At 39.2% G+C, this 26842-nt stretch overlaps 2 protein-coding genes across 4 annotated transcripts; both read left to right on the forward strand.

Annotated features, from left to right (window-relative positions):
• The first annotated feature begins 289 nt into the window (after nucleotides 1–289).
• On the forward strand, nucleotides 290–10253 carry znf366 (zinc finger protein 366). 3 transcript variants are annotated; one of them, XM_085475768.1, is made up of 7 exons: nucleotides 290–375; nucleotides 3777–4808; nucleotides 5175–5342; nucleotides 5659–5809; nucleotides 6284–6475; nucleotides 8913–9087; nucleotides 9183–10253. In XM_085475768.1, the coding sequence occupies exons 1-7, from the start codon at nucleotides 302–304 to the stop codon at nucleotides 9854–9856; spliced, it is 2466 nt and encodes an 821-aa protein (XP_085331894.1). In that variant the 5' UTR covers nucleotides 290–301; the 3' UTR covers nucleotides 9857–10253. The 3 variants fall into 3 exon arrangements, with proteins under 3 accessions (XP_085331894.1, XP_085331896.1, XP_085331895.1); XM_085475770.1 differs by having other exon boundaries at nucleotides 322–467; XM_085475769.1 differs by lacking the exon at nucleotides 290–375 and adding an exon at nucleotides 476–1987.
• A 4341-nt stretch (nucleotides 10254–14594) lies between these two features.
• mrps27 (mitochondrial ribosomal protein S27) lies at nucleotides 14595–24536 on the forward strand. The gene is made up of 11 exons (XM_085475779.1): nucleotides 14595–14682; nucleotides 14945–15022; nucleotides 16325–16395; nucleotides 16489–16547; nucleotides 17036–17150; nucleotides 17652–17730; nucleotides 19659–19774; nucleotides 19993–20095; nucleotides 20230–20372; nucleotides 22162–22323; nucleotides 24071–24536. The coding sequence occupies exons 1-11, from the start codon at nucleotides 14595–14597 to the stop codon at nucleotides 24317–24319; spliced, it is 1263 nt and encodes a 420-aa protein (XP_085331905.1). The 3' UTR covers nucleotides 24320–24536.
• The last annotated feature ends 2306 nt before the right edge of the window (nucleotides 24537–26842 follow it).

Raw genomic sequence — 26842 nt, forward strand, 5'->3', positions numbered from 1 at the left:
TAATGGAAAGCATTGCTATCTTCCATCATGATATGTCACTTTGCAGCTATTAAACCTAGAAATTGTGCTGTTTTCAAGTGAAACATCAGCACCCTCCTCCCCACATTCCTCCAAAGGCTATGCAAATCCCTATTTCATAGAGAAATAGAGATGTCTATCTAGTGTTTCCTTATTTTTCTGCAGGAAGGCACTAGGCTTGTTGACTTCCTCTCCCCTCCCTTCCTTCCTTCTCTCCGAAGGTACTCATCTGAAAAATGAGAACAAAGTGATTGTTCCTGTTCTCTTTCTTAAGTCAGTTCAAATGCTATCCGTGGACAGGCGGCTCATTGTCAGGAGAGTTGCAGTGCGAGCAGGAGGGAGAGAAGAGAGGCACAGGTACAGCAGCAGCTACTGCAGCAGCACTTCAGCCCCAGCATCACAGAGAAAATACACACACACACACACACACACTCTGCTACACTCAACTGGTAAGTTACACACGCAGACATATGCTGCAACCGCACACAGCACACACTTACATGGCACTGACTGGCACATGAGGAGGGGCTTCGGGTCTAATGGATTGTTTGGAATGCGTGGTGTGGCGAGGACAGGCTGGGGTCTCTGCACAGAGCAACTTAACTAAGAGTAGTGAAGAGGATAAAAGAGCAGGACAATGTCCAGGAGAGACCCAAAACTTCAGCAGGCGTCTAGGGCTCTTTGAAAATCCTGGAAAGAGGCAGAAAAATCCAGTTTTTGCATTTGGCATCTTGTTGTTGTTGTTGTTGTTTTTATTCCTGTAGATTGATTTTTATGAATTTCCATCCATGTATCTGAGAAAGGGAAATTTACTGGTAGAAATGTGTCATTTTAATGTTTTTCCAGAAGTAAAATGCTAATTATTTGTTGAGGTGGATTTAAATGTCAAAGTTTCACTGGTTTTCATTTCATCGTCACATTAGCTTTTATGACGTTTGTGTTGTAAGAATGCATGCAAAGCTGGATGCAGATGTTGAGCTGAAATACTTAGAAAGCTGATCCTTGATTTGAGATCAACATTTGCTTTCAATTCATCAGTTAAAATGTTTGTCAAGCAAAAATGCCAAAATGTGATGGAATTACAACCTCCACATTACGAGCTTTTGCTATTTTTTTCTTTGACTTGCGTTACTACAATTTTTTTAGTTTTTGCCAGAAAAAATGAGAAAATGTAAGACGTCTCCTTAAATTTCTGGAAACTGTAGCAGGTGTTTTCTTAAAATTTGATACTCATAAATTGAAGCCTTGGGTATTTTTAAAATGTTTACATTTTAAAAGCCAACAGGTATGTAACCTGTGACAGACATGAAGTGGAAACTGTAGTCATGCAAGCAGTGGACTGGTACAGGTCTCAGCAGTTTCTCACTGATAAGCACTACAGTGTTAACAGGAATAGAATTAATCTGCACCACTATTTTAAATGTCATGCAGAAGTAAGATAGTTCCCCTCTGACTATCTTCATCTTTACATCCATTACAATCATCTATTCTATATTTCTATATCATACAGATGCAAACTGCAGTTTTGTGATTTTGCTTAAGTGAACTCCAGTAAAGTTTTGGCTATCAGTCCAAAAAAGAAAAAGAAAAAAAAGAAGGATGAAGAGCACAGAGAAAAAGAGATGGAGAAGCGAAAAGGGGCCAGGAGGTAGAGGCGAACTTCTCACAGATAACTTCCTAATTTCAGACAAGGAGAAGATCTGTGAGAAACGAAGAAGTGAAAGGTTTCAGGTTGAAACCTGAAAGGTGTGGGTGTCAACGCCACACCGTGCATGCGTGTGTGTGTCCGCTTGCATTCCTTCCACAGGAATCTTCAGAGAAGTGGTTTCATGTCATAAATAGAAACAGGACACAGTTTCATTTGATGCACTTTTGTCAAGTCTTTCTCCAAATGTTACAACTGGAAATATATGTAAGCAGTGGTGGAAAGTAAACACATGCAAGAACTGAACTTGAAAGCAAATGTAAGGTATTTATAGTTTATTTACTTCCTTATTTGTATAGATTTTATTTGACAGCTACTTGCTATTTTTCAAATTAAGAATTAAAATAAATGCATATGATGGAAAGTATATTACTGATTTTCAAACCAGTCATTCATAGTGTATTATTTTGCAAAATGGCAATGCCCCTCATAGATATGAGTTCCTGCTTAAGATTTCTGAGGTTTAACCAGCTTGTTTTTGCACCACGTTGTTTTTTGCTAAATCCTTTCTTCACCTTTATGATGTTTTCCCCCATCAATGTCAAGAAAGCATGATAAGATGGATGCATTTTTTGTGTAGTCAGTAGCAGTTATTTCTGATTGTGTCATTCTTATAAAGAGTGTATAAAGAGTCCCATTAAATACGTGTTAATGTGTGAAACATTTAAAACTAGTGGATACTGGGGACAAATGTAATATATATTTTTTAAAAACATTTTCCTCACAGGCTAATTGAAATACACTTGTCATCTCCTGATAAACAAAACACAAATGTGCACCAACTAATAGTACAACTGATATCTTGTCAATAATGGGAACAGGGCTAAAATACCTATTTTAATGCAAGAAACCAGAGTTTTACAACTGAGCCCTTGATGGGGGAAATAGTAACAGAAGAGGGTGGAAAATGTAACACTGAAAAAATACATCATACTAACTGGGTAAATCTCAAACAGAAGCAATCTTCAAAGTAATCACCTTACTAACTAAAAATGTTCAGCCTTTGTACTTTCAAATTTATTTTGATATCAGGCAATCTGTGCATTCAAGGCAAACATCTCTTTTGATTTTCCCAGCAACATTGGCGACTATTCCAGAACCAACTAGATTTTGATTCTGTGAACTGAGTTAAAAGTACATTTAACTCAAATGCACAGACGATACGATGACAGAACAATTTCTAACCTGACATACATTAATAGACATCATAGATATTAATAGATCCTACCAATAATAACACAAAAGGATCATGTGAAGAACATATTAATATATTTATTTAAAAGGACCAGAAGTGAAATATATAAAAAATGTATGTGTATGATATAATGCATGACACATGTATTGCACAAACAAACTGACACGTTCTTTCTGTCAGTAGTTCGACTAATATTGTCATTTTAAATGTAGTTTAGTCAAATATTTCTATTTTCTCATCACCCTTGTCATCACCACAGACAGACATAGTGCCTGCAATTGTAAATGTTACAAGTATCACTGATGTCACACCAATGTTGCTGACTTGCATTCTACTGTGGTTGGCGACATTGATATTAGTACTGGTTGTTCGTGTTAGTTTCTAAGATATAGCGAGGACAGAACAGATGCAAGTCTAAATGCACATTATTTGAAGGCAGCAGAAGAAAATACATGTAATCACTCGAAGTTGGTTCTGGTTTCAGGACTTGCTTTGTGTTACTGTTACTCTTCTTTAAACCAGTCAATTCCTGACTTTTACTCTTGTAAATTCCTGAAAGAAAATTGGATAAAGTATTGGGATAGTTTTTGATGCTTCAGTTTTTCTGTGTGATTATGATGAAACTGTCAGGCTCACTCAAAAGTTAAAAGGAAAACTTCAAAGATCCACATTTTATATGAAGAACTAAAAAGCCCTTTATTTTTATGTCATGTCTTGCTTGCCTTCTGCATCATCAAGTGAGCTTTGTAAGCTCACAAGTAGTTTTAACAGACTCCCTCTAGTAAAAGATTTGATTAAATACTTTCTTCCCTGTTGTTACTGGAGATATTTAACAACTTCTTTTCCTTTTTCATGCAGAAAGAAGATGGAAAAAGATAGAGTAAGCATCTCACCGCGAAGAAGTCCTCCCCTCCGAGAAGAGCTAAGACAAACATCTCAGCGCAGTTTCTACCTAAGCCCAGCTCCACTCTTTATTCAGCCCCCCAAATTTTCTCCAGCTAGATATCCCAGCATATCACCCACCAGAGATGCCTACAGTGCTTTTAGTCCACCTCTTTTCTTTCCCATGCTTGGCCCCAGTTACACCCTCAAAGAAGGATCCCAAAAACGCAAAAGGACTCCCTTAAAAGTAGATGGCCATGAGGGAGGTGAATCTCCTGAGAAGGAGGCAGAAGAGGCAGAAGAAAGCCGCAGTAAGAAGACAGTGGACCTGCCACACATTCCCTTTTCCCTCCCACCTCGTCCGTTTCCGTCTCCATCTCCAAAACCCATCCCTGGCATGATCGAGCTCAACAGCCTGCAGCTTCAACACAGACCTCCAGATGTGAATTTTCCTGTGCAGGTAAAACAGGAGCCACTCAGTCCTTCCCCCATCTGGCCACCCTCTCCTCTGCTTCTTCACCCGCCCTACTTCCCACCTCTCCACCACAGCCTTCTCCCTTACCCCTTCTTTATGCCTGGCCCTATCATGCACCACCCCCCTGGTGGTTTCTACCCCAGAGAGGACCTCCGCCCCAGTCATAGCGCCCGTGAAGGAGCTCCTCGAAGTGGTACGAGCAGCGCTGAGAAGCTCGGTCTCAATGTTCACGTAGATGACAGCTACTATGTGGACGTTGGCGGAGACCAGAAGAGATGGAAGTGTCGAATGTGTGAGAAGTCCTACACATCCAAGTATAACCTGGTCACACACATCCTGGGTCACAACGGCATCAAACCACACGGATGTCACCTGTGTGGGAAGCTATTTAAGCAGCTGAGCCACCTGCATACACACCTACTCACACACCAGGGAATGAGGCCCCACAAGTGCCAGGTGTGCCACAAGGCCTTCACCCAGACCAGCCACCTGAAGAGACACATGATGCAGCACAGTGACGTGAAGCCATACAGGTAAATTATTTTTACATACAATATGTCAAAGAGGTAGCCATCGTGATGTTGAGTATCTTGGCAGTCACCATCTTGGTGTTCTGAAGCTGGAGGTAATGAATAAGGGGTGAAACCAAACAGATGTCGATCGCAAGCTAACCCAAATCACCTTAGCAGTTGAGTTCCCTTCCCCTTAGACTTCCATACAGTTGGACTATTTGTCAGCCTGTGGAGTGGCCTCCTGTGTAGAATTAGGCTTATAATCTACTTTTTACCAGCTTTACACCAGTTTTACTTTCATTTCCACTCATTCCAATATATTGCATAGAGTTTCTGCTGTTTAATGCCTAGATTTCCTGCTCATTCACACTTTTTCTGCACCTCCAGCTGCAGTGTGTGTGGTCGAGGTTTCGCTTATCCCAGCGAGCTTCGAGCCCACGAGCTGAAGCATGAAAAAGGTCAAGAGAATGTATGTGTGGAGTGTGGTCTAGACTTCCCCACACTGGCACAGCTAAAGAGGCACCTGACCGTCCACCGAGGTCCCACATTGTACAGGTGAGCTCATTTCCTTCCTTTCATATTCTTATGTTCATATTCTTGTTATTGTTTAAAGTAAGCAGTTAGTTGGCTTAGCACAGCAGCTCAAGCTCCACCCATTGGGGACATCCACTAATTCTTTCCAAGAAATAGATTTTTTTTTTTTAAATTTTAAATGAGGCTAACCTCTTGCTGGCTATGGCCTCAGATTTTCTGCGCAATATTAATTATTCGTGGAACTCCTGGCACAAAAGTGTATTTTTATATATGCATTTCCCACATTGTTGAGACATTCCAGCAGGCTAACTGCAAATGTTGGTTGCTGTGTGTGCAGGTGTACAGAGTGCCAGAAGACTTTCCAGTATCCCAGTCAGCTTCAGAACCACATGATGAAACACAAAGACATCAGACCGTATATCTGCAGTGAGTGTGGGATGGAGTTCATCCAGTCGCACCACCTGAAACAGCACACACTCACTCATAAAGTAGGTGGTTTATGAGGATTAAAAAATGAAATTTGAAAGTTTTTTTTCTCTCTTGCTTTTTAATGGCATCCAAGAATTATCAGCTTGCCCAGTTTACATTTTGGATAGTAAAAATGTCAGCCATGAAGCAGTTTCCTCTTGAATTTTGACTGAAGCTACTTTTAACTGCTTAACATCCAGTTTTTATTCTTTAGTAGCATTAGAGTTTAGACAAACCACCTTTATACACGTCCTGTATTAGCATGCCCAAGCTCTAAAATGCACAACTTATTGTTTATACCATTATATTTACAACTGTAGCAGCGATAGTTTCATCAAATAGATATTTTATATTTCGTAAATAAATGTAAATGCATTTCCACTGGCACTGCCTGGCATATTTGTTATCAGGGGACGATCTGGCCTCTCTAAAGCAAACCAGAAGAATGACTCGTCTTTCTCACACCACTACTTCCACGTTATCTTGTTCTTCAGGGGGTGAAGGAGCACAAGTGTCGCATCTGTGGTCGTGAATTCACCCTGTTGGCCAACATGAAGCGTCACGTCCTCATCCACACCAACATTCGGGCCTACCAGTGCCACATGTGCTTTAAGAGTTTCGTCCAGAAACAGACTCTAAAGGCTCACATGATCGTCCACTCGGACATCAAGCCCTATAAATGCAAGGTTGGTCGAGTTTGGCATGTGAGATGTGGCTCTTTCTTTTGGCCTTCTGTACAGCAAATTTCCCAAAGGTTCACGTGTTCGAATGACAAAGCACGTTAGTGGCCTCAGTAAGTATGACTCATGTCTGCGCTGTCAGGTGATCTCATTATGGAGTGACAAAGTCCATAGGAGAAGAAGAATATAAATTTGTAATTTAACTTACATGACATGACATCTCCCTGGCCTGTCAAAACCTGCTCTGTATTCAGTTAGTAACTGGAGGTGTTGGAGGTCAGTATGGCACATTTTGTGTCCATATGTGCGTCCATGAAGTCGGAATCAATTATTTCATTTAAATGAGATTTTTTAATTATAGAGATACTCTTATTTTTTCCTGAAGTATAGAAAAATTACCCACAGAAAAAAGTCACTCCCCTCAGCAGGAAAACCACAGAACTGGCAACCCAAGTGAAGACAGGATTATCAGTATGACAAAAAACTAGCCCTTTCCTGCCCTATCACAACAAAATCGAGCCACAGTGTTTCTACACCATATGACTGAGCTAGTTTCCAGCAGTGTTCCTCTAAAGGGCAAACTGGTAAAAGTGTAACATCACATTTGTAGGATATCATTATGAAATTGCTGTTAGCAACCACTAAACCACAGTTTAAGCCTCCAACAAAAAGAGAAAATGAAGCAAAACAGTTTGCCAGGTATGTCTGAAAGCAGTAAAATCCATCTACTGTGACTTATAAAGTTTAATATTTATCTTATCATACTGAAATGTAATCCCATGTAGCAAAGGGCTTGATGTGGAACATTTTTGGGGGGTAGAGTGAGGATAGCTATTTCCACTCTTCTTGCTAAGCTAAGTTAATGAGCTAGACACGTGTGTAATGGACAAAATGTTATTTTATTATTACATTTACAGCAATACACAAATCATGACATCATAAATGGGCCTTAAAAACATAAAACAGCTGTTAGAAAAATGCAAGCTGTAAAACATATATATTTATTTACATATGAAGCAAATACATACTTTCACTGGTAATCAGTAGAAGGCACGAACTGTAGTAAGATGAGAAGCAGCAGGTCATTGTTAGCTACAGGTCTGGTTGCTATTTCAGTTTCATTTTATGCCTTTAATACTCAGTTATTTTACTATAAGGAGTAAATAAAGGCATCTAAAATGCAAGTGTCTCCCTTTTTGCAAGCTACACAAACCAAGTCTTGATAATCACAGCCAGGAACTAGGCTTGTAATTTGTAGTGGCAGCTGCTGTTAAAGAATTTGTCTGTTTTGACCTTGGTTTTTGGTACAACTTGAGGACTGAGACGATGACCAGATAGCAGAGAGGCTTATGGGAGTGGGAGCCTCCTTGTCCATAGGAAGGATATCGCCGCACAAACTGCCTCTCTAACAATGGCCCGTTGGCCTCCCCGGAGAACAAGCCCCGCAAATAGATTTCATCTCGCTTTCTCTGCTGCTGGAGGCAGCTTCCTGTTTTCTCACGGTCCTCTTGGACAGTTTACAGTCCCTCTCTCCTCCTGAAGGAAAGGACCACCCTTATAAAAAAGAATGCAGAGGAAGGACAGCACAGGAGTTGCCCTTCCCTGTTCTCCTCCTGGCCCTGTCTCAGTGTTGCTTCCTCTCTCTCTCTGTCTTTTTCTTTCTGTTTTTCTTGTGTGTGTGTGTCCTTGCTTGTGTGTGAGGGGGGAAGACAGAGAGGAAATGAGGAAAATAACTATAGAAGGAGGGAGAAAGAATGTGTGTATGTATGCATGTCTGAAAGACTTCGCATTCATTCATGATTACGTGTAAACTCTGCAACTCAGCATCTGAGAAAATTAGTCATCTAACAAAGGAGATCTGGTAGAGAGAAAAATAACAGGTAATTAGGGCTTGCCTGTTATTGTTGGATGTGGACACAGTGTTTACTCACTGATGAAAAGCTAGAGTATCACCTTTAATACTCGATTCTTACACTTTGAATTTGAATCTGAGAAATATGCTTTGTTTTTAATCACTCCATTCATCTGACCACTGCAGCTGTTACAAATGAGCTTAAAATATTATTTTTATTGCAGATAGTTTATAAGGTTTGTAAGGTATTAATGCTTGTGCGTGTTTATATTATTCAAATTGTAGCAAAAATTCGAATTCAGAATTTTACATTGTATTGATAACATGTAAATTTTAATACAAAAATATCTTGGCCTTTTCACTTTTCAAGCCAGAAAATTGGCAACTGGATGGGTTGTTAACATAATATTCACTTATTTTTTTTAATGACTTGAAATAAAAGCAAGAGATTAAAATGTACTTACCTGAGAAACCTTGCGAATGATTCAGGATGCATAGCCTATGCATCACTGTTAATAATGTGTCAAATTAAACCCGAGGTCTTAATGAGTTCCTAATATCTGGACATGTATTCTCTCTCTTCTCTTTCAGCTTTGTGGGAAAGAATTCAACAGGATGCACAACCTAATGGGCCACATGCATCTCCACTCAGACAGCAAACCCTTCAAATGCCTATACTGCCAGAGCAAGTTCACACTGAAGGGGAACCTCACCAGACATATGAAGGTTAAACATGGTGTCATGGACAGAGGCCTGGATGAGAGACGTAAGTGTGCACACACTGCTGATGATGTATATTGTTTATGTATTTTAGTAAAATTTGTTGTGAAATGTAACTTTTTTTTCTCCCTGTGATTTCAGTATTTAGGCAAAGAGGGCGTTTCTGTCTGACCACCCCGATGGACCTCCTCACCCACTTCAGCCAAGAGGAACCGTTTGACCTCTCCCAGAAACCCCCGGGTCTGCCCAGCCTCCGTCTCTCCCAGTCTGATGGTGAGAGCGTCCCGGGAAGCTCCTGTCAGGAGGAGGAGGATGAGGAGAGTTTGTACAGAAGGAGCCAGTACAGCCCTGAAGTAGACCACCACGAGGAAGCAGGTGCTCAGTACATCCCTGAGCTGGAGGAAAGAAGGCAGGGATCCCCTGGTGAACCGAGGGAAGGCAAGAGACAGAAACAGCAGAAGTACCAGGAAAGTTTAGAGGATGAGACGTTTGAGAGGGAGTCAGTAGCAGAAGGTCAATCTAAAGTTCCCAGAGGTAACAAGGTGCAGCTATTGGAGTCCGAGACATCCTATGAATCAGATGCAGAATTAGGTGAGCAGGTGTGCCGCCAAAAAATGGTCCGTAGACAGTCATATGAATATGACTCAGAAGAAGAAGAAGCACATCAGCTAGAGCTAGATGAACCAAAACAAAGAAAAGAAAAGTTGGATAACTTTCACAAGGCCATCGATGTGGAAGAGACAAACAAATACGAGCGCATTGCTCAAAGAGTTTACGGGTCAAACGGTGAAGAAGACAAACATGAAGAAAAGTGAGTCAAAGACTCAGAAGATAATTAAATGTGTAGCATTGTTTCTTGTTTAAAACTAAGTGGTTGTTTTGGAGGGCAACGACAATATGCATGCTTCCAAACATCTCTGATTAGGGAAGGGTGGTGAGTAGCAGCGAATGAACTTGTTGTTTATTACCAGAGCAAAAAAATCAAGAATAACTACAAGCTGTGAAGAATATTGCATGTAAAAAACATATCAAATTATCATTAATAGTGACTGACAGAAGCTTTGGCTGGAAACGTGCGATGTAAATAAAATGCAAACAGATATTTAATGTTTTAGTTTTTTACAAATCATTTTGAAATGTTGCTTAAATATGTAACTCTGGTTTGACTCAGAATCTAATCTGTGATATTAAAATTTTAAGTGTTACTGATCACACCATTGTACATGCTCTACTCTTGTTTGTGTGATATTGTTCTAAAAGTCAGCAAAAAACTGGATGAAAAATGTTTTTGACAGACACAATTGAAAAAAAAAAGCTAAAATGATTTTGTTTTTTTACATTCTATGTCTCGATTGTTTTTTATGCACATGCTCTTTTTTGGAGATATTTCTGTGTTTTATTGCAATGTTGGTGATCTGAATATGATTCTGATGAATAAATACTGAAATAAAAGCTTGAATACACAAACTTGATGCTTTTTCTCACTAAATGCCTTATAAACATCGCTGCAAATGTCTTTACAGCATATGAGCCTAGATGCTAAATTTCGATTCTCTCCGTCTCGCACATACCGAGCGAGAAATGATTGCTGCTAGTTTCAGAAAGCTTGCCTCTATCCTCCTGCTTCTCTTTCAAAGCAGAGGAAGAGGAAGAGAAAACACCTCTCCCCTTCTCTCTTTTAGGTTGTGATCAAACAGCAGTGACGGACACAGTGGGTGTCCCAGACAAAGGCTTCATATGTCTGTATGACTCAGAATAAAGCATTGTTTCTCCTCGTTGCAGAAGTCTCACTGAAAATAGAAATACTACATGAAAAAATGTTGTACAATGCGCTGTGTGGGATAACTCGCACTTAAGATTGCTGGATTATAAAGAAATGAGCAAAATGTGACTATAAACATTACTTACTATGCTTCAGTCCACAGTATGTGCTGTGGGCTACATCTCATATAATCATGCCAGTTCAGGTAAACAGTCATTTCTTGTCAGATGAAATGCAGAACAGCAGCTTCTCTATTTTGACCAGCGACGACCACCGTGTCCAAAAGAGCGAAACTGCAAACAGTTTGAGGAAGTTCTCACATCCTCCTCTTCTTTCCTTTCCTCACCTACATGTTTCAGTCCCAGCCACTTGCCTGAAGAGAAACCACAGAGAGTCGGCCGTATCACCATCTCCTGTTCACAGTTAGCTCCTCTTTATCTAATCTCCTCTGAAAAAGCATGTTGATCACGTTGAGTCCATCACTTTTTCGTGAACTGAAACTTGAGAGACAATGAGAAGCCAAAGATGAATCAGACACAGGGGAGAACAGGTAAATACGTCTCGGGTGGGAAAATGAATCTCGTGGTTAAAAACAAAAAAACAGCTCGAGCTCTGTGAAAACACTGACCATAAGCATCATGCCATCAGTGGTTACTCAGAGACATTCAAATCACACAACCTTTGTGCTATGCTCTATAAACTGAAGAAGAAAGTAGTTGACCAACAGGAATAACCCTCTAAACCAGGGATGGCAAACTCATTTTAGCTTGAGGGTCGCATTCAGCCTACTTCTGTTGCGGGCTGGAAGAGTGAAACTGCACTTCCTGTCAGTGTTCAGTGTTCACGTCTCAGTTTTTCTACAAGACAAATGTGTAAAATTATATAATAGAATTTAAGTGTTTTCGCAGGTCTTTGCAATCAGGGAACAAAGAAAATATTCATTCTAATTAACACACATAGAAAATTATTCAGGGCAGCGCTGTGGTCCGGCACTATCACCTCCCAGCAAGAAGGTCCTGAGTTTGACTCCACCACCAGGCCGGGGCCTTTCTGTGTGGACTTTGCATGTTTTTGTCTGGGTACTCTGGCTTCCTCTCACAGTCTGAAGGCATGCAGTTAGTGGGGTTAGGTTAATTTGTGATTCTAATGCACTCATAGGTGTGAATGTGAGTGCAAATGGTTATCTTTCTCTCTGTGTTAGCCAGGCTAACTGTCCAGGGTGGACACCGCCTCTCAGCCTATGGTAGTTGGGATAGGCTGCAGTGCTCCCCTCCCCCCATGACCCTGATAAGGATAATCCTATTCCCATTTTTCCAAAACGCTGCTTTACCCAAACCATACTGTAGGTTGTGCTAGGGTTGTCATCTGTCTTAAGTCCAATAAATTATTGTTATGATGTTTTCTGTTTCATAATACTGTGATTAAAAAGTTGAGTCAAGGACTGTTTCGGAAAACATTTTGTAACTCAAATGGCTGATAATGACAACAGTTTAAAAGTCTTGGAAAGAAAATTCAACTAAACTTGTGAAAAAATAGGAGTCACAACACTTGGCTGGAAAGTTGGGCTGTATATTACAGCGCGGTTCATGTCCTGCTATCCTGTTTCATCCGGAATGTATTTGAATACTGTTATATAAGCAGGCAAATTACAGCAAGCCGTTTTGGGGTTTTTTGTAGGTTTTTTTTACACAATAAATGTTTTCGAAATCATGCACATTCAAGAAGGAACTCAGGATGAGTTGATAACCAGACTGAGGATTGGTATCTTGTAACTTTTTATAATGTGGCTAAAATTGTTTCTCCTTTTAGAGATTCTTATAATTGTCTCATTGTGTAATGTACATTTATTTAATGTCTTAAATACAAATTAAATAAAATTCAGACTATCACGCTGCTCATCCTAGCTATCCTTATATGATAAATTTATCCATTATATTTTGCAGACACATACTATTGGTCAAGCATGCATGTGTTCAATGACAGTTCACATCTATTGCATAAAAAGCCTCCCTACAAAATGCTTTGTCATTCCCTGTATAATGCAGTTCTTTTATCACATCGCACCAACCTGCACCAACGTCCTCTAACACTATGGATGAGAAATAAAAAAGGGAAGCAGCAAGGGGCTGCCCGTAAGCAAGATCCTGAAAACAAATACTTCTGATTTTTTTTTCATCTCTAAACCACAAACATACCTTTTTTTAACATGATGAGAGAAGTGTGGGTTTTAAAACGTGATTTTCAATAAAGGTTCTGTAGACTTTGTATGGCCTTTTGCATAATGGCAAAACAGAAAGGCACAAGATGATATCAGAAATCCCAGTAATGGAACTGAATGGTACACTTCTTGTTTACTTGTAGTGACTACACTGTAATGCATCTCAGGTACAAATTTCCTGTTTTGCTGGTCACTGAGAAAATGAGATGGTGCTAAAATTCTTCCATGTTTTGTTTAACAGAGTGGTCCCACCCTAGTCTCAACCTGTCACCTCCTTTGACCCACAGCCAAGGAGCTAACTGTAATAATAGCTGAGGGCTGTCCTCCTGCAGCTGAACAAAAATACTGGCTGACAAACACAGAGGTGACGGGGGCAACAGCTTTTTACGGACAAATTAATGCACATTTAGGTAAACAAAGTGAGACAACTCAACTCCACATTTATGTCCAACTTCCTGCTTAATTTTGGTGGTTTGCTAGTATTTTTGGGGCTGCCTGCAGTCTAATGAACATGAGAGGACAGATCTAGTAAGCCCTATTGAAAAGCTTGATGAAGCAGTGGTGCTCAATAACTAGCAATGGACCTCTTCATGGCTTTATGTGCAACACAGCATGGCAAAGTGAAGCTCCTTCACTTTTACAGCTGTGTGTGTTTTCCTGTTCTGTCTCTTTCTTATATGAACAGTGCCCTCTATTGTCAAAGAGCAGGTTCTTCTCAAGTATTTCACTCTCGCTTGCAACATAGAATATTATTTATGTTTAACAGATTTTGGGAGTGACCAAAAGTAGCTTCTCTTTCATTTTGATGTGACTTTAATTACCAAAGCCAATCAAGAAATATGTAAACAAATGAATCCAAAAAATCCCAAAAATGTCAAAAATAGAATATAAACTAATATTAATGAATTACACATACATCACACCAAATGTAACAAGCTGCAAAGTATTATAGTTTATTATTTAAAGATAGATAGATAGATAGATAGATAGATAGATAGATAGATAGATAGATAGATAGATAGATAGATAGATAGATAGATAGATAGATAGATAGATAGATAGATCAACTATTTGTTGGTTAAATAAAAACGTTTTCAAGTTATTTTGATCAGAAAATGTTTATCGCTTTTCATCTACACGTAGAAGCTGATACCAAAGTGGAAGTTAGCAACCTTGTGGTGAAACTTGTGGTTAGTAGGCTGGAAGTGTGTATTCTCTACATTATCTGCAAGTCATTCCTGATAAATTTCAGGAAATCAAAACATTTCCTGTAAAGTATTTTGTTGCTTGGTGCACACAGCAAGGTAGAACAGTAAAAATTATTAGATTAAGTTAAATTAAATATCAATAATATCTCATTTTAACTTCATTAATAATTCATTGACTCATAAACATGTACGAATTGTGTTTATAAATAAGTTTTAAGTTTTAATTTGTTTTTATAGGTAGCAACAAAAAACAAAACAAACAACAACAACAAAAACCAAACCAAAAACTTTTCTGCTTTCCTGTTGTCACTTTTGGTATAATCCACTTTTGCCGGTCATCAAACTCCCCCGGCGCCTGCCACGACATGGTATCGTCTAATATGGCAGCCTCCGTGTTGAAGCGATGTGCGACTGCTGCTGTCAAAGTTAAAAGTTTATCTCCGTCTCTTTCAGGTAGACACATCATGCATTTGGTTAAGACTCAATATAGAGTATGATTTAATTTTAGTTTCATGTTTAATGTCTATTTTTTGTTTTTTTTTACGGTCAATATTTGAATGTTCATAGAGGTGGAGCTAAATGCCCTCAGTTCATGGTAACGTTAGCTAACAACATGAAGCTAAACTAACCGGCATTTGAGTTTTCCTGTAATTTTAAAGCCATGAGCAACTCATTTTCCCAAATATTTGACTGATGTGTGCATTTCTCTTCACAGCCCGACGATGGTTGCTTTCAGCGGCTTACACAGACAGCAAAATGTGGGAGGCGAGAGAGAAAGATCCTCAGAACCTGGGTAAGAGTTAAATCTCCACATTACACAGTACATAATGAAAAGACAAGCAAACAAAGGGCTTGTCAAGATTTGGATCATTATCCAGGGAAACGTAACATTTTTCCACCAAGTCAAGAAGTGTCAAACTAATATAGCAATACGACTGACTATAATGCCCTTAATTCCAAATAATTATTAAAGCATTAATAGTTTATTACCTTTAATAAACTGTTTAAAAAACAGATCATAAGCAGCCTGAGATGTGTAAAGAAACGTAAGTGCCACTTCCACTAAACATGGCACTACATTCAGTTTACTGCACTTACAGTGCAGTGGTTGTTATTATTGTTTATTTATTTTTTCGACCCCTACACATTCACACATGCTCACTCTCAATTGGGGCAGCTTGAGGTTCAGTATCTTGCCCAAGGTTTCTTCAATGTGAATGGAGGAGTTATGAAGTCAGCCACTGACCTTCCAGTTAGAGTGGGTAGAGTGTGTAGGATACTATCTTCTGTGGCTCAGGAGCAGGTTGGCTTCAATATGGATGGACAGGATTAGAAATGAGTACATCAGAGAGACAACTCCAATCAAGCAGTTTAGAGACTTTGGGTTGGATATGTAAAAAGAGTAGATAGTGAATATATTAGACACATGATGTTGAGGAAGGAGCTGCCAGGCAGGAGAAAAAGTGCAGACCCCAGAGAAGGTTGATGGGTGTAGTGATGGAGGGCAATCAGAGGGTTGGTGTGACAGAGGAGGAAGTTAAGTATAGGGTGAGTTAAGTATAAGTATAGGGTGAGATGAAGGCAGATTATCCATTGTTGTGGCCCCCAAAGGGAACACCAGAAAATCCCCCCCCCCATCCATCCAGTAACCCATAGTTGTACAAATATAGAATATTATTCTAGTACAGTAAATTAGTTTGTCTTGGGAGAATTATTAAAAAAGAGAATTTTTTTTCTGGAAATATTTACACCATTTGATGCTCATTGCAGAAGTCCAGCATCAAATACTACTGTGTTTACACTTCATCAACACAGGGTGGCAGTGTAGCACTGCAGCCTCATGGTGTTACAGACGAAATTTACCTGCTTCACAAAGTGTACATAATTTATACTCGTAGTTTAACAAAGTTTAAATACAATTTAATTAGATATTACCGAAGTTGTGAAAAGTTGTAAATCACCATAATAAAACTCATATATTAAAAAACAAAAAAACAAAAACGTGTCAGCAATTTATTCTACTCTGGAAAGCTTATTCTCTAGTTTATTTTACTATAATTCTGGTATTTTTTTTAAATCCTTCTTAAACTTGCAGCTGTACTCGCCAACACTATGGACAGGACATATGACAGGAATCTCCCTGTTAGCTCTCTGATTATGTCACGGGTAAGCTGCATCTACATTAAATGGACCATATTTAGTTTTTTTATTTATTTGCTGTAAACTTGATTTTTCATGGCACACTGTTTTCTGTTTCAGTTTGTGGACAACATATCATCCCGGGAAGAAATTGATCAAGCAGAGTACTACCTTTATAAGTAATCAGATATCATTTTTACATCTCCTGCATCTGTGCCAAATGTCTGCTGCTGCTTTTGGTTTTTGTGGTACCAGTCTGTGTGTTTTTGTTGGACTGAACTGTCTGTTTGGTTTGTCTGTTTTGCTTTATATTCATTCACATGCTCTTCTTTGTTCGGGGAAACTCCAGACCTTTCCTGTTTACTCCTTCCTCTGGAATCTGCACCCATTCTTGTGATGGCAAGATTTAGTGTGTTTCCCAACTGCACTCTAGTTCAGGGCACATTCATTTTCATAATCGGGAAACACTGAACGAATTTAGATGTGCTTCTGCTGATATATTCTTATTCCTATCTCTGATTTCCAGGATAAAGTTGTGGTTCAGCAGCTGAAACTGTTTACTGTATATTTGTCATGTGATTTCCTCTCTTCCTCTTGTTGTTGTGTTTGTATCTATTTCTATTTTAAAGCATGTGAAACAACTTTTTTTTCCGTAAATTTCTTTAAGGTTTCGTCACAGTCCAAACTGTTGGTACCTGCGAGACTGGACCATTCACGGCTGGATCAGACAGTGTCTAAAACATGGGGCTAGAGATAAGGCCTTGCACACACTTAAAAACAAGGTACACTATAATATTCACTCAGTTTATTCTTTGGGAAATAAACTACGCTGAGAGCACTGTTTGGGTCTTGCATATGAACCTTATCTCAATGATCGGAGAGGAAATCTGATCAAGGCTGTCATCATGAGACAGCACAGACTCATGTCGTGTTTTCAAACCGATCTGACCAGCACAAATAATGTTAAACGGTTAAATGGTTGACATTTTCAGCCCAGCGCTTTTTTTCAGTTCCTGAATGCGTTATAGTATCTGAGCATCCCTGAATTACTCCAGAAACAGATGTCAGGTAGCCAGTGACGCGTTTACAGTGAGGTAAAAGCGATCACGGCTGTAGTTGTTTTGATTGGCGGCATACAACTCTGACGCAAGAGCTTTCATTGTCACTAATGCACTGAGAAGCAGTCTTATTGCTGCATGTGATATACACCTTCATCATTAAATAATGTAGAAAAAAATTGATGTTTTTCCATGATGCCAATATTTTGATATCTCTGTGTGCAGATCCAGTATGGAATATTCCCAGATGACTTCACCTTCAATCTCCTCATGGATTCCTTCATTAAGGATGCAGACTTTAAAAGTAAGACTTAGTTTAAAAATCATTTTTCATTTAACCTTTGGGAAGCATAAGCACCACACAGACTGCAAGGCCAACCCCTTGCAGGTTTCCAAGCACATTCTTGTTTGCTTGAAATGTTCAAATCACCAAAATCTGATTTCAACATTTCTTTCCTTGTTTGTAAAAGACGGGGGTAAAGGGAAGCTTGTTGTTTCTATTTATTTATGTTTTCTATAATAACATTAGACCGTAAATAATTGTCTTGCAGAGCCGCTGTTTCAGTTGAATGTGAAAGTTTTGATTCCATTTGCTAAAAGTGCTTATATGCTGCAAAGTTTCAAAACAGTAGCTCAGATCTGATGTTGCTGAATTACTTTTTAGGTTTCGTCTGTTAGTTTCCTTTATTAGTGGTTTACAAATGTCGCTATTGTGACGTAGCTCAACAGTTTACAGCCTTGCCAGATGAACTCTCAATGCCCCGTCATGTTTTGTACAACAAGTGATTTGGATTAAAACCGGGTGGGCGCATAGAACTAATTTTGGGTGGTTTTGGATCTTTTGCCATTAAAAGAAAATTACAGTGTCCTTAATTATATACTCATCCACGACACTCCAGTTGATGGTTGGCAAATTCTATGTAAAGGACTATATAGTGAGCTAATGGCCAGCCAAGATTTAACTTAGTTAACAGTGCCTAGAAAAAGAATTTGCACAATAAAACACAACGCATCAAAAATCAGCTAAAAGAATCAATGTCCTGCGAATATGCTGAGTGTAATTAATAAATAGTAGTTAATAAATACTTTGGGGAACTTCATGTTTCAATACATTGCTGTCATACACCTTGCTTTCATTTTGCAAGTTGTATGACACCTTGTTTGTGTCATTTCGCTTTATGCACAGTTTACAATATACTATAGACCACTGGTTTTATGCTCCTTTTTCTGGGATACCAGGATTCTCTGCTATACAGGACATAATCATAGTGCAGATTTGGACACCATTGTAAAATGGTGAACTCACCAAATACTGGTAGTTTATCATACAGCTTCTTCTCACTTCCAAGAGTTTATGGCGCAGAGTATGGCAGCCTCATCGCGAGCTCCCCCAAGCAACAGCTGGTTTTAGTGTTTAATTTTCCTTTTCCTTTATTTTTTCTCCCATTCTTATATTTTGCTTGTTCTTATGTTATTGTATTGTATTTTGCTCACCCCTGTTGCTTGTGAAGCTTGGACACAAGACTTTCACTCGCATGTGCTGTACCAGTGTGCCCGCACATGTGATGTGACAATAAAAGTATCATTTATTTAACAAAAACTAAGTGCAGTGTAAGTTTTAGATTTCTCCTAGCAACCCAAACAACTCAAACTTATTTTTTCTTGTTTTTTGTACTTAACTTGTCATGAACATTAACATTTAGCATGCTGAGGCCTGCAGATTCTGAGATGTAGCTCTTGGGTTTCTCTGAGCATTGCACAGTGTTCGCTTGGGGTGAGGCTCCTGAGAAGTTTGGCACCTGTCTTGATGGTTTTTCACAAGTAATTAATCTTTTGTGTGAACTGGCAGAGTTCAGATTGTTTGGAAATGGCCATATAAGCCTTCTCAGATTGATGGACAACAGCAAGTCTTCTCTGAGATCAGTGCTGATGTCTTTTCTGTGTGGCATTCTGTTAACACATATCTGAATGAACTGCCAAATCCTCTTTTTTTTTCATCTCTAGAGGCGGTCACACATATAATCAAATAGTTGTGTGCATTTGATTATGAGTACCTGGCTGCTACTTATCCCCTTAGTTCTTATGTAAGCAGTAAGAGTTTACTCAGTTTTTCACACACAAGCTTACTCCTATCCAGATTATGAAACTTCTGTAATATAAAAAATGTTTGTCATATAGAGATATTGGGAAATGTTATCTGAGAATGTTTGTTTGTTTTTTATAATTGTTCAGGTGCGTGTTCTGTGGTTGAAGAGGTGATGCTTCAGGAGGCTTTTGATCTTCCCTCCACTCAGATCCTGTCTCTGTATGCTCTGGGCAGTTACCTAGCAACCAGACCACAACTTGCTGTGAGTGAATCAGCAGCTCTGAAGGTGTTTAGGACAGCTGATGACTCTAGAATATTCTTATGACTGGAAATTGCAAAATCAATTTCCTGTGATTCAAAAAGGGGCATCTTAGGGGGTTTCATTCTAAACTTTTATACATTTTTGTAAAAAGAGATGCCCGATGCTAATTAACATGTTGCAGTAGAAGTAATAAAACACTTGTTCTTTGCTGCGATCAGGTGTCAGAAGAACGGGCTCTGGGGGCATCGCTGCTTATCTGTGGACAGAAGCAAGACAACACCATTGGCCTCAGTGCTCAGCTGCTTGGCAATGCTTTCCTCGGTAAGTGCTTGAGTTTCTTTTCTTGCATTATTTTAAGTAATTTTTTTTGCTGTGATTGATAGTTTTGTTTTTTCTCCTGTAGCCTTTCATTATGCCACTTGTCTCATTTGTTTTCCTCCTTCTTCATCATCCAGGCAAGGTAGAAAATTTAAAGGGCATACATGCCGTCTTCAAAGGGATGCCTCTCTTCTGGGGTCGAGGATATCTGGGCAGAGCGCTGGCCATTATGGAGAGAGTGGCTGCTGCTTCTAGTGATGTCAAACTGTCCAAAGATACAGTAAGGGCAAACAAATCGTGCTTCATTTTGTGTGTTTTGTGTTAGGGTTGAACAACAAATTCCATTTTTTCCTGACTGGTGTTTCTTAGTATATTCACAGAAAAGTTTGTGCAGCTTGTTCTGGAAGAGACTTTAAAACCACAGATGATAGAAAGAAGTGAGATGAAGGACACATTGCAGCCTCTTATTGTACAGATTTGTACCTGAGCAGCAAAACATAAGGTGCACAGCTGACACCAACTCATAACTAAAGCAAATCTCCTTTTTTTTCAGTTTCTCTGTGCAAGTGGCAAGTTAAGTCCAAAAATACCAAATGCTATTTCCTTTGAGCACAAGGCCCAAAAAAGGAACTGAAATGGACTTGATGAGTTGATGACAACTGATTTAGTTGTTCAGTTGCCTAACCCTTGTACGTATCCTGTCTTACATAAGTATATCCTCAGACTAGAGACGCTTTCCTGCAGTATTGACATGGTGCAACTTCTTTATTTTAAAGATCTTCTTCATTTATACAGTTAATTTCACAATTTAATTGGGTATTAATAGGGCTTGTGCAGTTCAGTTCAGCACATCTAAATTAATTACTGGCGCTTTTCTGGCCCTCATAGAAATTGGGAGCAGAGGATGTGGTGTTTTTATTGTTTTTCTCTGGGAGTTCTGGTTTCTCCCACCTTCAAAAATAAGCTAGGTCCATGCTGATAATGTCATCTGAGGACACTCTTCTTTTTATGTCAAAGTTGTATCGATCCCTGAATTGGTGTCTGAGCCAGCACTCACCTCATTAAGCGTCTCAGGGTAACGCACAATTTGCAAACATATTTAAATATCAAAATCAGTAATGAGAGAGCAAAAACATTGAACATTGCAACCCCAGATATCCTTGATTATGTCCCATGTGTCTCTGATTAACTTTACAAAAGGTACCAATGATGGCATACATTATTCTGTCATATAGGCAGAAAAATATCAGTAAGACAACTGCTGCGTAATACAACACAAACGTTCTGTGCTCAAGCAAATGCACAATATGCTAGAACTGTTTATAGTTATATAGTTCATAACAAACAACTATCCGAGCCGTACCAGACAGCATTGCTCTTTGTTCTCATTTGGGCGCCTGATATCAGCCCCCTAACTGTGGGTTTGATGTCAAACGGATGTATTTCTTAACGTGTTCATTTGCTGTTGTAAAATGAGCGTGGATTAAACTGCGTGCAGCATTGCAAATAGTCCACAGGCTGCTTATTACTTTCCAGGTAGGCTGCTTGGCACAGACAGCATTGTGTGACACACACGCTGTCATGATTTTGCAATTTTTACATATATGCGCAGGCTGTAGCATCTCTAATCCGCTCTCTGCTGTCCAGTTCAATAGTACAGCTTTGTCTGCATCTAATGAGATTTTGAAGAGCCTGGAGCTCTGAGGTTGTCTTTGACAATCACTGCAACAGAAAGTGAACAGCCTGCGTCACACAGCAGCACAGCAATAACGTAGACAGAGAAGATAACGCCATAGGACAGAGAGGAAGTATTACATCTCAATGAAGGTGCTGCTGCCTCAGGTCACAGTTAATCTTACTTCTTCCTAAGATTAAGAGGTGACTTGTCAAGTAAGGTGTATAACCCTGCGTCATTAAATGTCTGGCCTGTTTTCATTCCAGTAAGAGACTTTACTTGCATAATGTAATTTTCAGCAAAAAGACCAGAAAACAGTTGTTTCAGAACATGCTTCATTACAAAATTTTATCTTTCTGCATAAATAACATTAATTTTTGTGATTATTTTTCAGCTGGGATATGTGAATGACTTGCTCCACGACCTGCCTTTGACCTCAGAGTCAGACTCTTCTGGAGAAGAGTCAGGAGGTGAAGAGGACAAGAAAGAAAACACTGTAGATGAAGACGATCAGGCCGAAGCTGCTAAGCTACCCGAGTATGTCAAGAAATTCAAGGTGGGTCTTTGTTTGTACTTAAAGCTCAAATTTGCATCAAATGTAATTATAGGGGCATGCTGGTAAAAACGAGGTTATAACTTAGAAGTCAAGCTGCTGTGAGCAGCATGCTTTGTTTTTTTTAAGGGACAGATTAAAATATAATTCTAAGGCAAGAGGTGGGGCGGAAGTATGTTTTCCCTCCCATTTGTCCATCTTTCAGCAAGATTACACAACAACCACCAAGCTGAAACCTGATGGAAAGGTGTAGCCTAGACAAAGGAAAGACCCATTAAAAATTTGATGTGGATCCAAAAATGCAAAATACCCTGTTGGGTTATAGGATACGCTTTCTGACTGCGCTCTAGTTTAAAAAGTTTCCCCTTTGCAAACAGCATAAGATGGGGTTTTTTTGACTGTCAGAAGTGCTTTTCTCCATTCTGCCTACTGTCTTGTATTACCACTGAACTGATAATAAAATAAAAATAATAAAATTATTATTTTCCACTTATTTTTGAATAAGTGGACTGTTAATTAGGGATTCTTACATTTGTAGTTACGTTGTTGATTCTCTAAACGATAATTTATATATATATTTTTTTCTCTTTAAATTAAAGCAAAGCTTCTGTTTGCATTTGTCGTTGCTCACTAAGGTGTAGTGGGCATGTTCTTGAGACCATGCTGAAAACATTTCCTTCCTCATAGAACATTTTCTTCCAAATTTTCCCAGCTGGCATTCTTCTTCTTCTTTCCTGGCTTTGTAGATCCATTAACGTTCCTGAAACATAACTACCACCTGTAGATCAGCGGACCAGTGTAAAAGCCTTAGCTGGGATGTGGATTTTATCAGCTGCGTGCATCAGGGTTTATAATGCTTCCTGGTGCACCTACAGGAGAACAAAGAAAACAGAGTCCAGTTTGCTGTAAAGGGGTGGTCAGAGCTTCTTTTTGCAAATCCAGATGTTGAGCTTTGACTTTCAGTACATTCTGATATCAAATGCTGTAGAATATGTGCACACACATAATTACTATTGGATACATGAAATATCTGCACCTGCCAGTGTTTTTATCAAATAGCTGAATCTGAATCATTATTGAATTCATTTTCTGCACTATGCATCCTGACATGCGCTGTATGTATCCACATAAAACCAGGTTTAATTTTTCAGTCTTTATTTTCTATTTATTTTAAACTCATAGATGTCAAATTATTGTTGTGTGTGTAGTAATGATGCAAATGGATATGCACTTATACCACAATCATAAATGATTGACCTTCTGAATAAAAGTAGGTAGGCTTACAGAGAAACTTTGATCCCAATACATATGGCATTATTGCCACAGGGTAAAGATAAATTTCACTGGCTGACAGGCCAGGTGCCCCCTATAGGCATGTGTGTGGCTGCATCCAGAGGGGGATTTCCCCTCATGGCCAAAATGTTTGCTGGATGAAAATTTGGAACAAAATAGCTGCAACTGTTTATTTGACGTATGCGCATCATAAAAAAACAAACTACATTTGGTCATAGATTTAAGGGATATTTCAGACCACGAAGCTAAGATAATAAACACTGGAATTATTGGAAAGTCCGGTTGTTCTTGAATGCATCATATCTTGACTGTTTTTCTGTGCAGCCATGATTCTCGGTGTGCGTCACATATTGGAAGTGACTTTTCTGGGTCACAGGGTTTCACCCAAGTCATTTAAATGAAGTGATGAGATCATTCCTTTGTGCTTTCAACTTTTTTTGTTGCCCTGCCTCTCCAGGAATTGAGCAGTCAGCTGGAGTCTCAGGGTAAAGTAGAGTCAACCTCTTTCCAGGATTTAGTGACCGCTCTGGCCCAGCAGAACCTGGCTGCTGCCGAGACACCGGACCTCGAGCAGTATGAGAGCCGGGTGCAGGCCTGGGAGGCCGAGAAGAGGCAGCTGATCCAGAGAGAGAAGGAGATGAGGGAAAAGGCTGAGCAGGAGAAACAGGAGCGATTAGCTGCCATGGCTGCAGCTCAGCAGGTGTAGAAACTTTTTACATGGAGCCAACTGTGACTCACTGAACTGTCCGTCGAGTACGTACTTTAAAATGTGTATACTTGTGAGTGTATTATTATCATTGCACCGGATTCTGTCACTTATTACTTTTGTATATATCAGTTATTGTGTTTGTGGCTCTGTTTTTATATAATAGAGCTAATATAAATAGGCTGTCAAAATAAAACACACTTTCAGTTCTATCACATATTTGTATTTCACATTTATTGTTTGTCTGTCGTGGACTATGGGATGATATCATCACTGGAACTTATGCTCACATCAATTGTTCAGCCCGATCGTAGGGTGACCTCATGTAAGCAAAAAGATGGAAAAGCTAGGGAAAGATCGTCCCATCACATCCTCCCACTCCTTTTCCTCTTTGCCTGCAGTCGTCTTTGTCACATGTTTGTGTGTTTTCTGTGTGCGCACGTCTGTCAAAAGCATCTTGGGGAGTTTTTTCTCACGGGCCACATTACACAAGATATTTGCTGATAGCAAATCTAGAGAAAAACAAATTATTTGCCTAGAAAGGAATGCAGTTTTGACCAGAAACCTTTCCGTTCACATGAAAAAGCCAATAATGTTGTATAGCTCCTGATAAATGTAAGACCAGACAAAGTGCACATCAGGCTAAATTATTAGGAAACTATCTTCATAAAAGTTCAATGTCAGCTAATACAGAAATATCACTCTAATAGCAACGACACGTTAACTAACAAATGAAGTTTGGACTCTGCACAAAAGATAAGATAATAGATCTTTGGGGGGGGGGAAATGCTGTTGTGGTAGTGCAGATAATGCATTCATTCTACATTATGCTGCAGCTATTCAGTATTCAGAGCACGAGCTTGGGAAACAGCCTGGTATGCAGTCCAGGATGAATGAGCAGCACAAAACGCTGAAACAAGAACCATTGTGATCCCGAGGCACCTCACTAACAGTTCTCAGAGTGGCCCTGCATTCATAGTTGGTGTTTGCTTAATAGTGTTATTGCATAAATTGGACCGCCTAGAGAAATATTAAAGCACGCAGGTGTTGAGTCACACTTTCAGCTCTGGCTGAGAAAAAAAAAAAAAAAAGACTTTGCGTTCTTAAAAGAAAAGGGTTACTAAATCAAGATTTTACAGTTTTGTGGTGTAAATGTTTGCACCACCTGATGAGGTGAGGGGACTCAGTGGAGATTTATAAACTTAAAGAGGTGGATTCACTGACTTTTTACTTGAATATCTCCTTTTATTTACATTGCACTTGTTATCATTAAGTAGAGTATATTGTATAAAGAGGGGTGGTAGATATACTGAAGAAAGGATGTTGAATGTGGAGATGCAGACCACAGAAAGGGTTCATGATATATACACATATAGCTCTTGCAGAGTGTTAGCGAATGCAACACAGTGTATATGAACCATCTTCATCAGTCTGACAGTTGGCTTTCATTCCTGCTACGCTTAGACCACCTTGACAGATGAATTTTCGGTCACATTCAAAGTCGCTTAAATCGCCTTTCTTCCTCTCTCTGATGATCGATTTAAACCTCAGCAGAACGTCTTAATATTTGGATAAAGAACTACCTGAATAGGTGCACCTAATAACCTGGCAGTTGAGTGTACACTACAGGAGAAATTCAGCTGATTCTTGGATGCCTGCACAAAGTCGCACAGCGGTGAAATATGTGCCACTAAAGTGTAATTACCATAAAGAAAAGTGCTAGTGTCCTTCTTCCAGCTTATCAGTGAAGTCTTTCTTCTTTGTACAGTCACAGATTATTTCCACAGATTCAGGCCTTTTTTTCTGTGTGTGATGCTTATCTCACAGCGATAAAGCTGTTGAAAATATATTAGCTCTAATCCTCATTTAAAAAAATTAAAAAAAGGTGGCCATCAGTCATTCTTTGGCAGGTTAAACATTGCTGGTTAACAGCAGTGACAGGAGTATTTACTTTCTCTGCTGTTGTCCCAGAAGCCTTTTTCAGGTGTTTGAGCACCGCTGATCAAGTCAAACAGGTGAGATGTCAGGAAGTTTGACATTCACGTCACTGGTTATCCGATGCCCAGAGCCTTTTAAGTGTGTTAAAACACCCATGTCTGTTTTCTTGGAGGAGAGGAGGACGTTGGCTAGCTATGATGTCATGGTTTATTTGAGATGTAAATATTAATCTCAAAGAGGTCACAGGTTGGTCCTTCTCTTGTAAAGCAGAAAAGATGCAAGATAAGATGGGTTATTATTAAAGACTTCTCACTGAATCTCCAGAGAAAGATGTTTATTAATCTTTCGTTATTCATCAGGGTCACTCGCTTCATATTTAACACTTTAAAAAGATAAGTGAAAACAAATAATGTTTAATTCATCTGTCCATTTGTTTAGAGGGCATGCATGGCTTTTATGTGTCCTGACGCTGGCGCATTGTTCCTATATTAAACGAATAAATTAAGGTGATGTGCAACGGCAATTAGACATTGGATTTATCTGCTGTCTGATTTATTTGCCTGTTATTTTGACACCGTGAGCTGA

This window comes from Copadichromis virginalis, linkage group LG12 (genome assembly GCF_057382275.1).
Source record: "Copadichromis virginalis isolate Kocher_CV1m ecotype Utaka linkage group LG12, C_Virginalis_male_GT1.1, whole genome shotgun sequence".
NCBI classification, from domain to species: Eukaryota; Metazoa; Chordata; class Actinopteri; order Cichliformes; family Cichlidae; genus Copadichromis; species Copadichromis virginalis.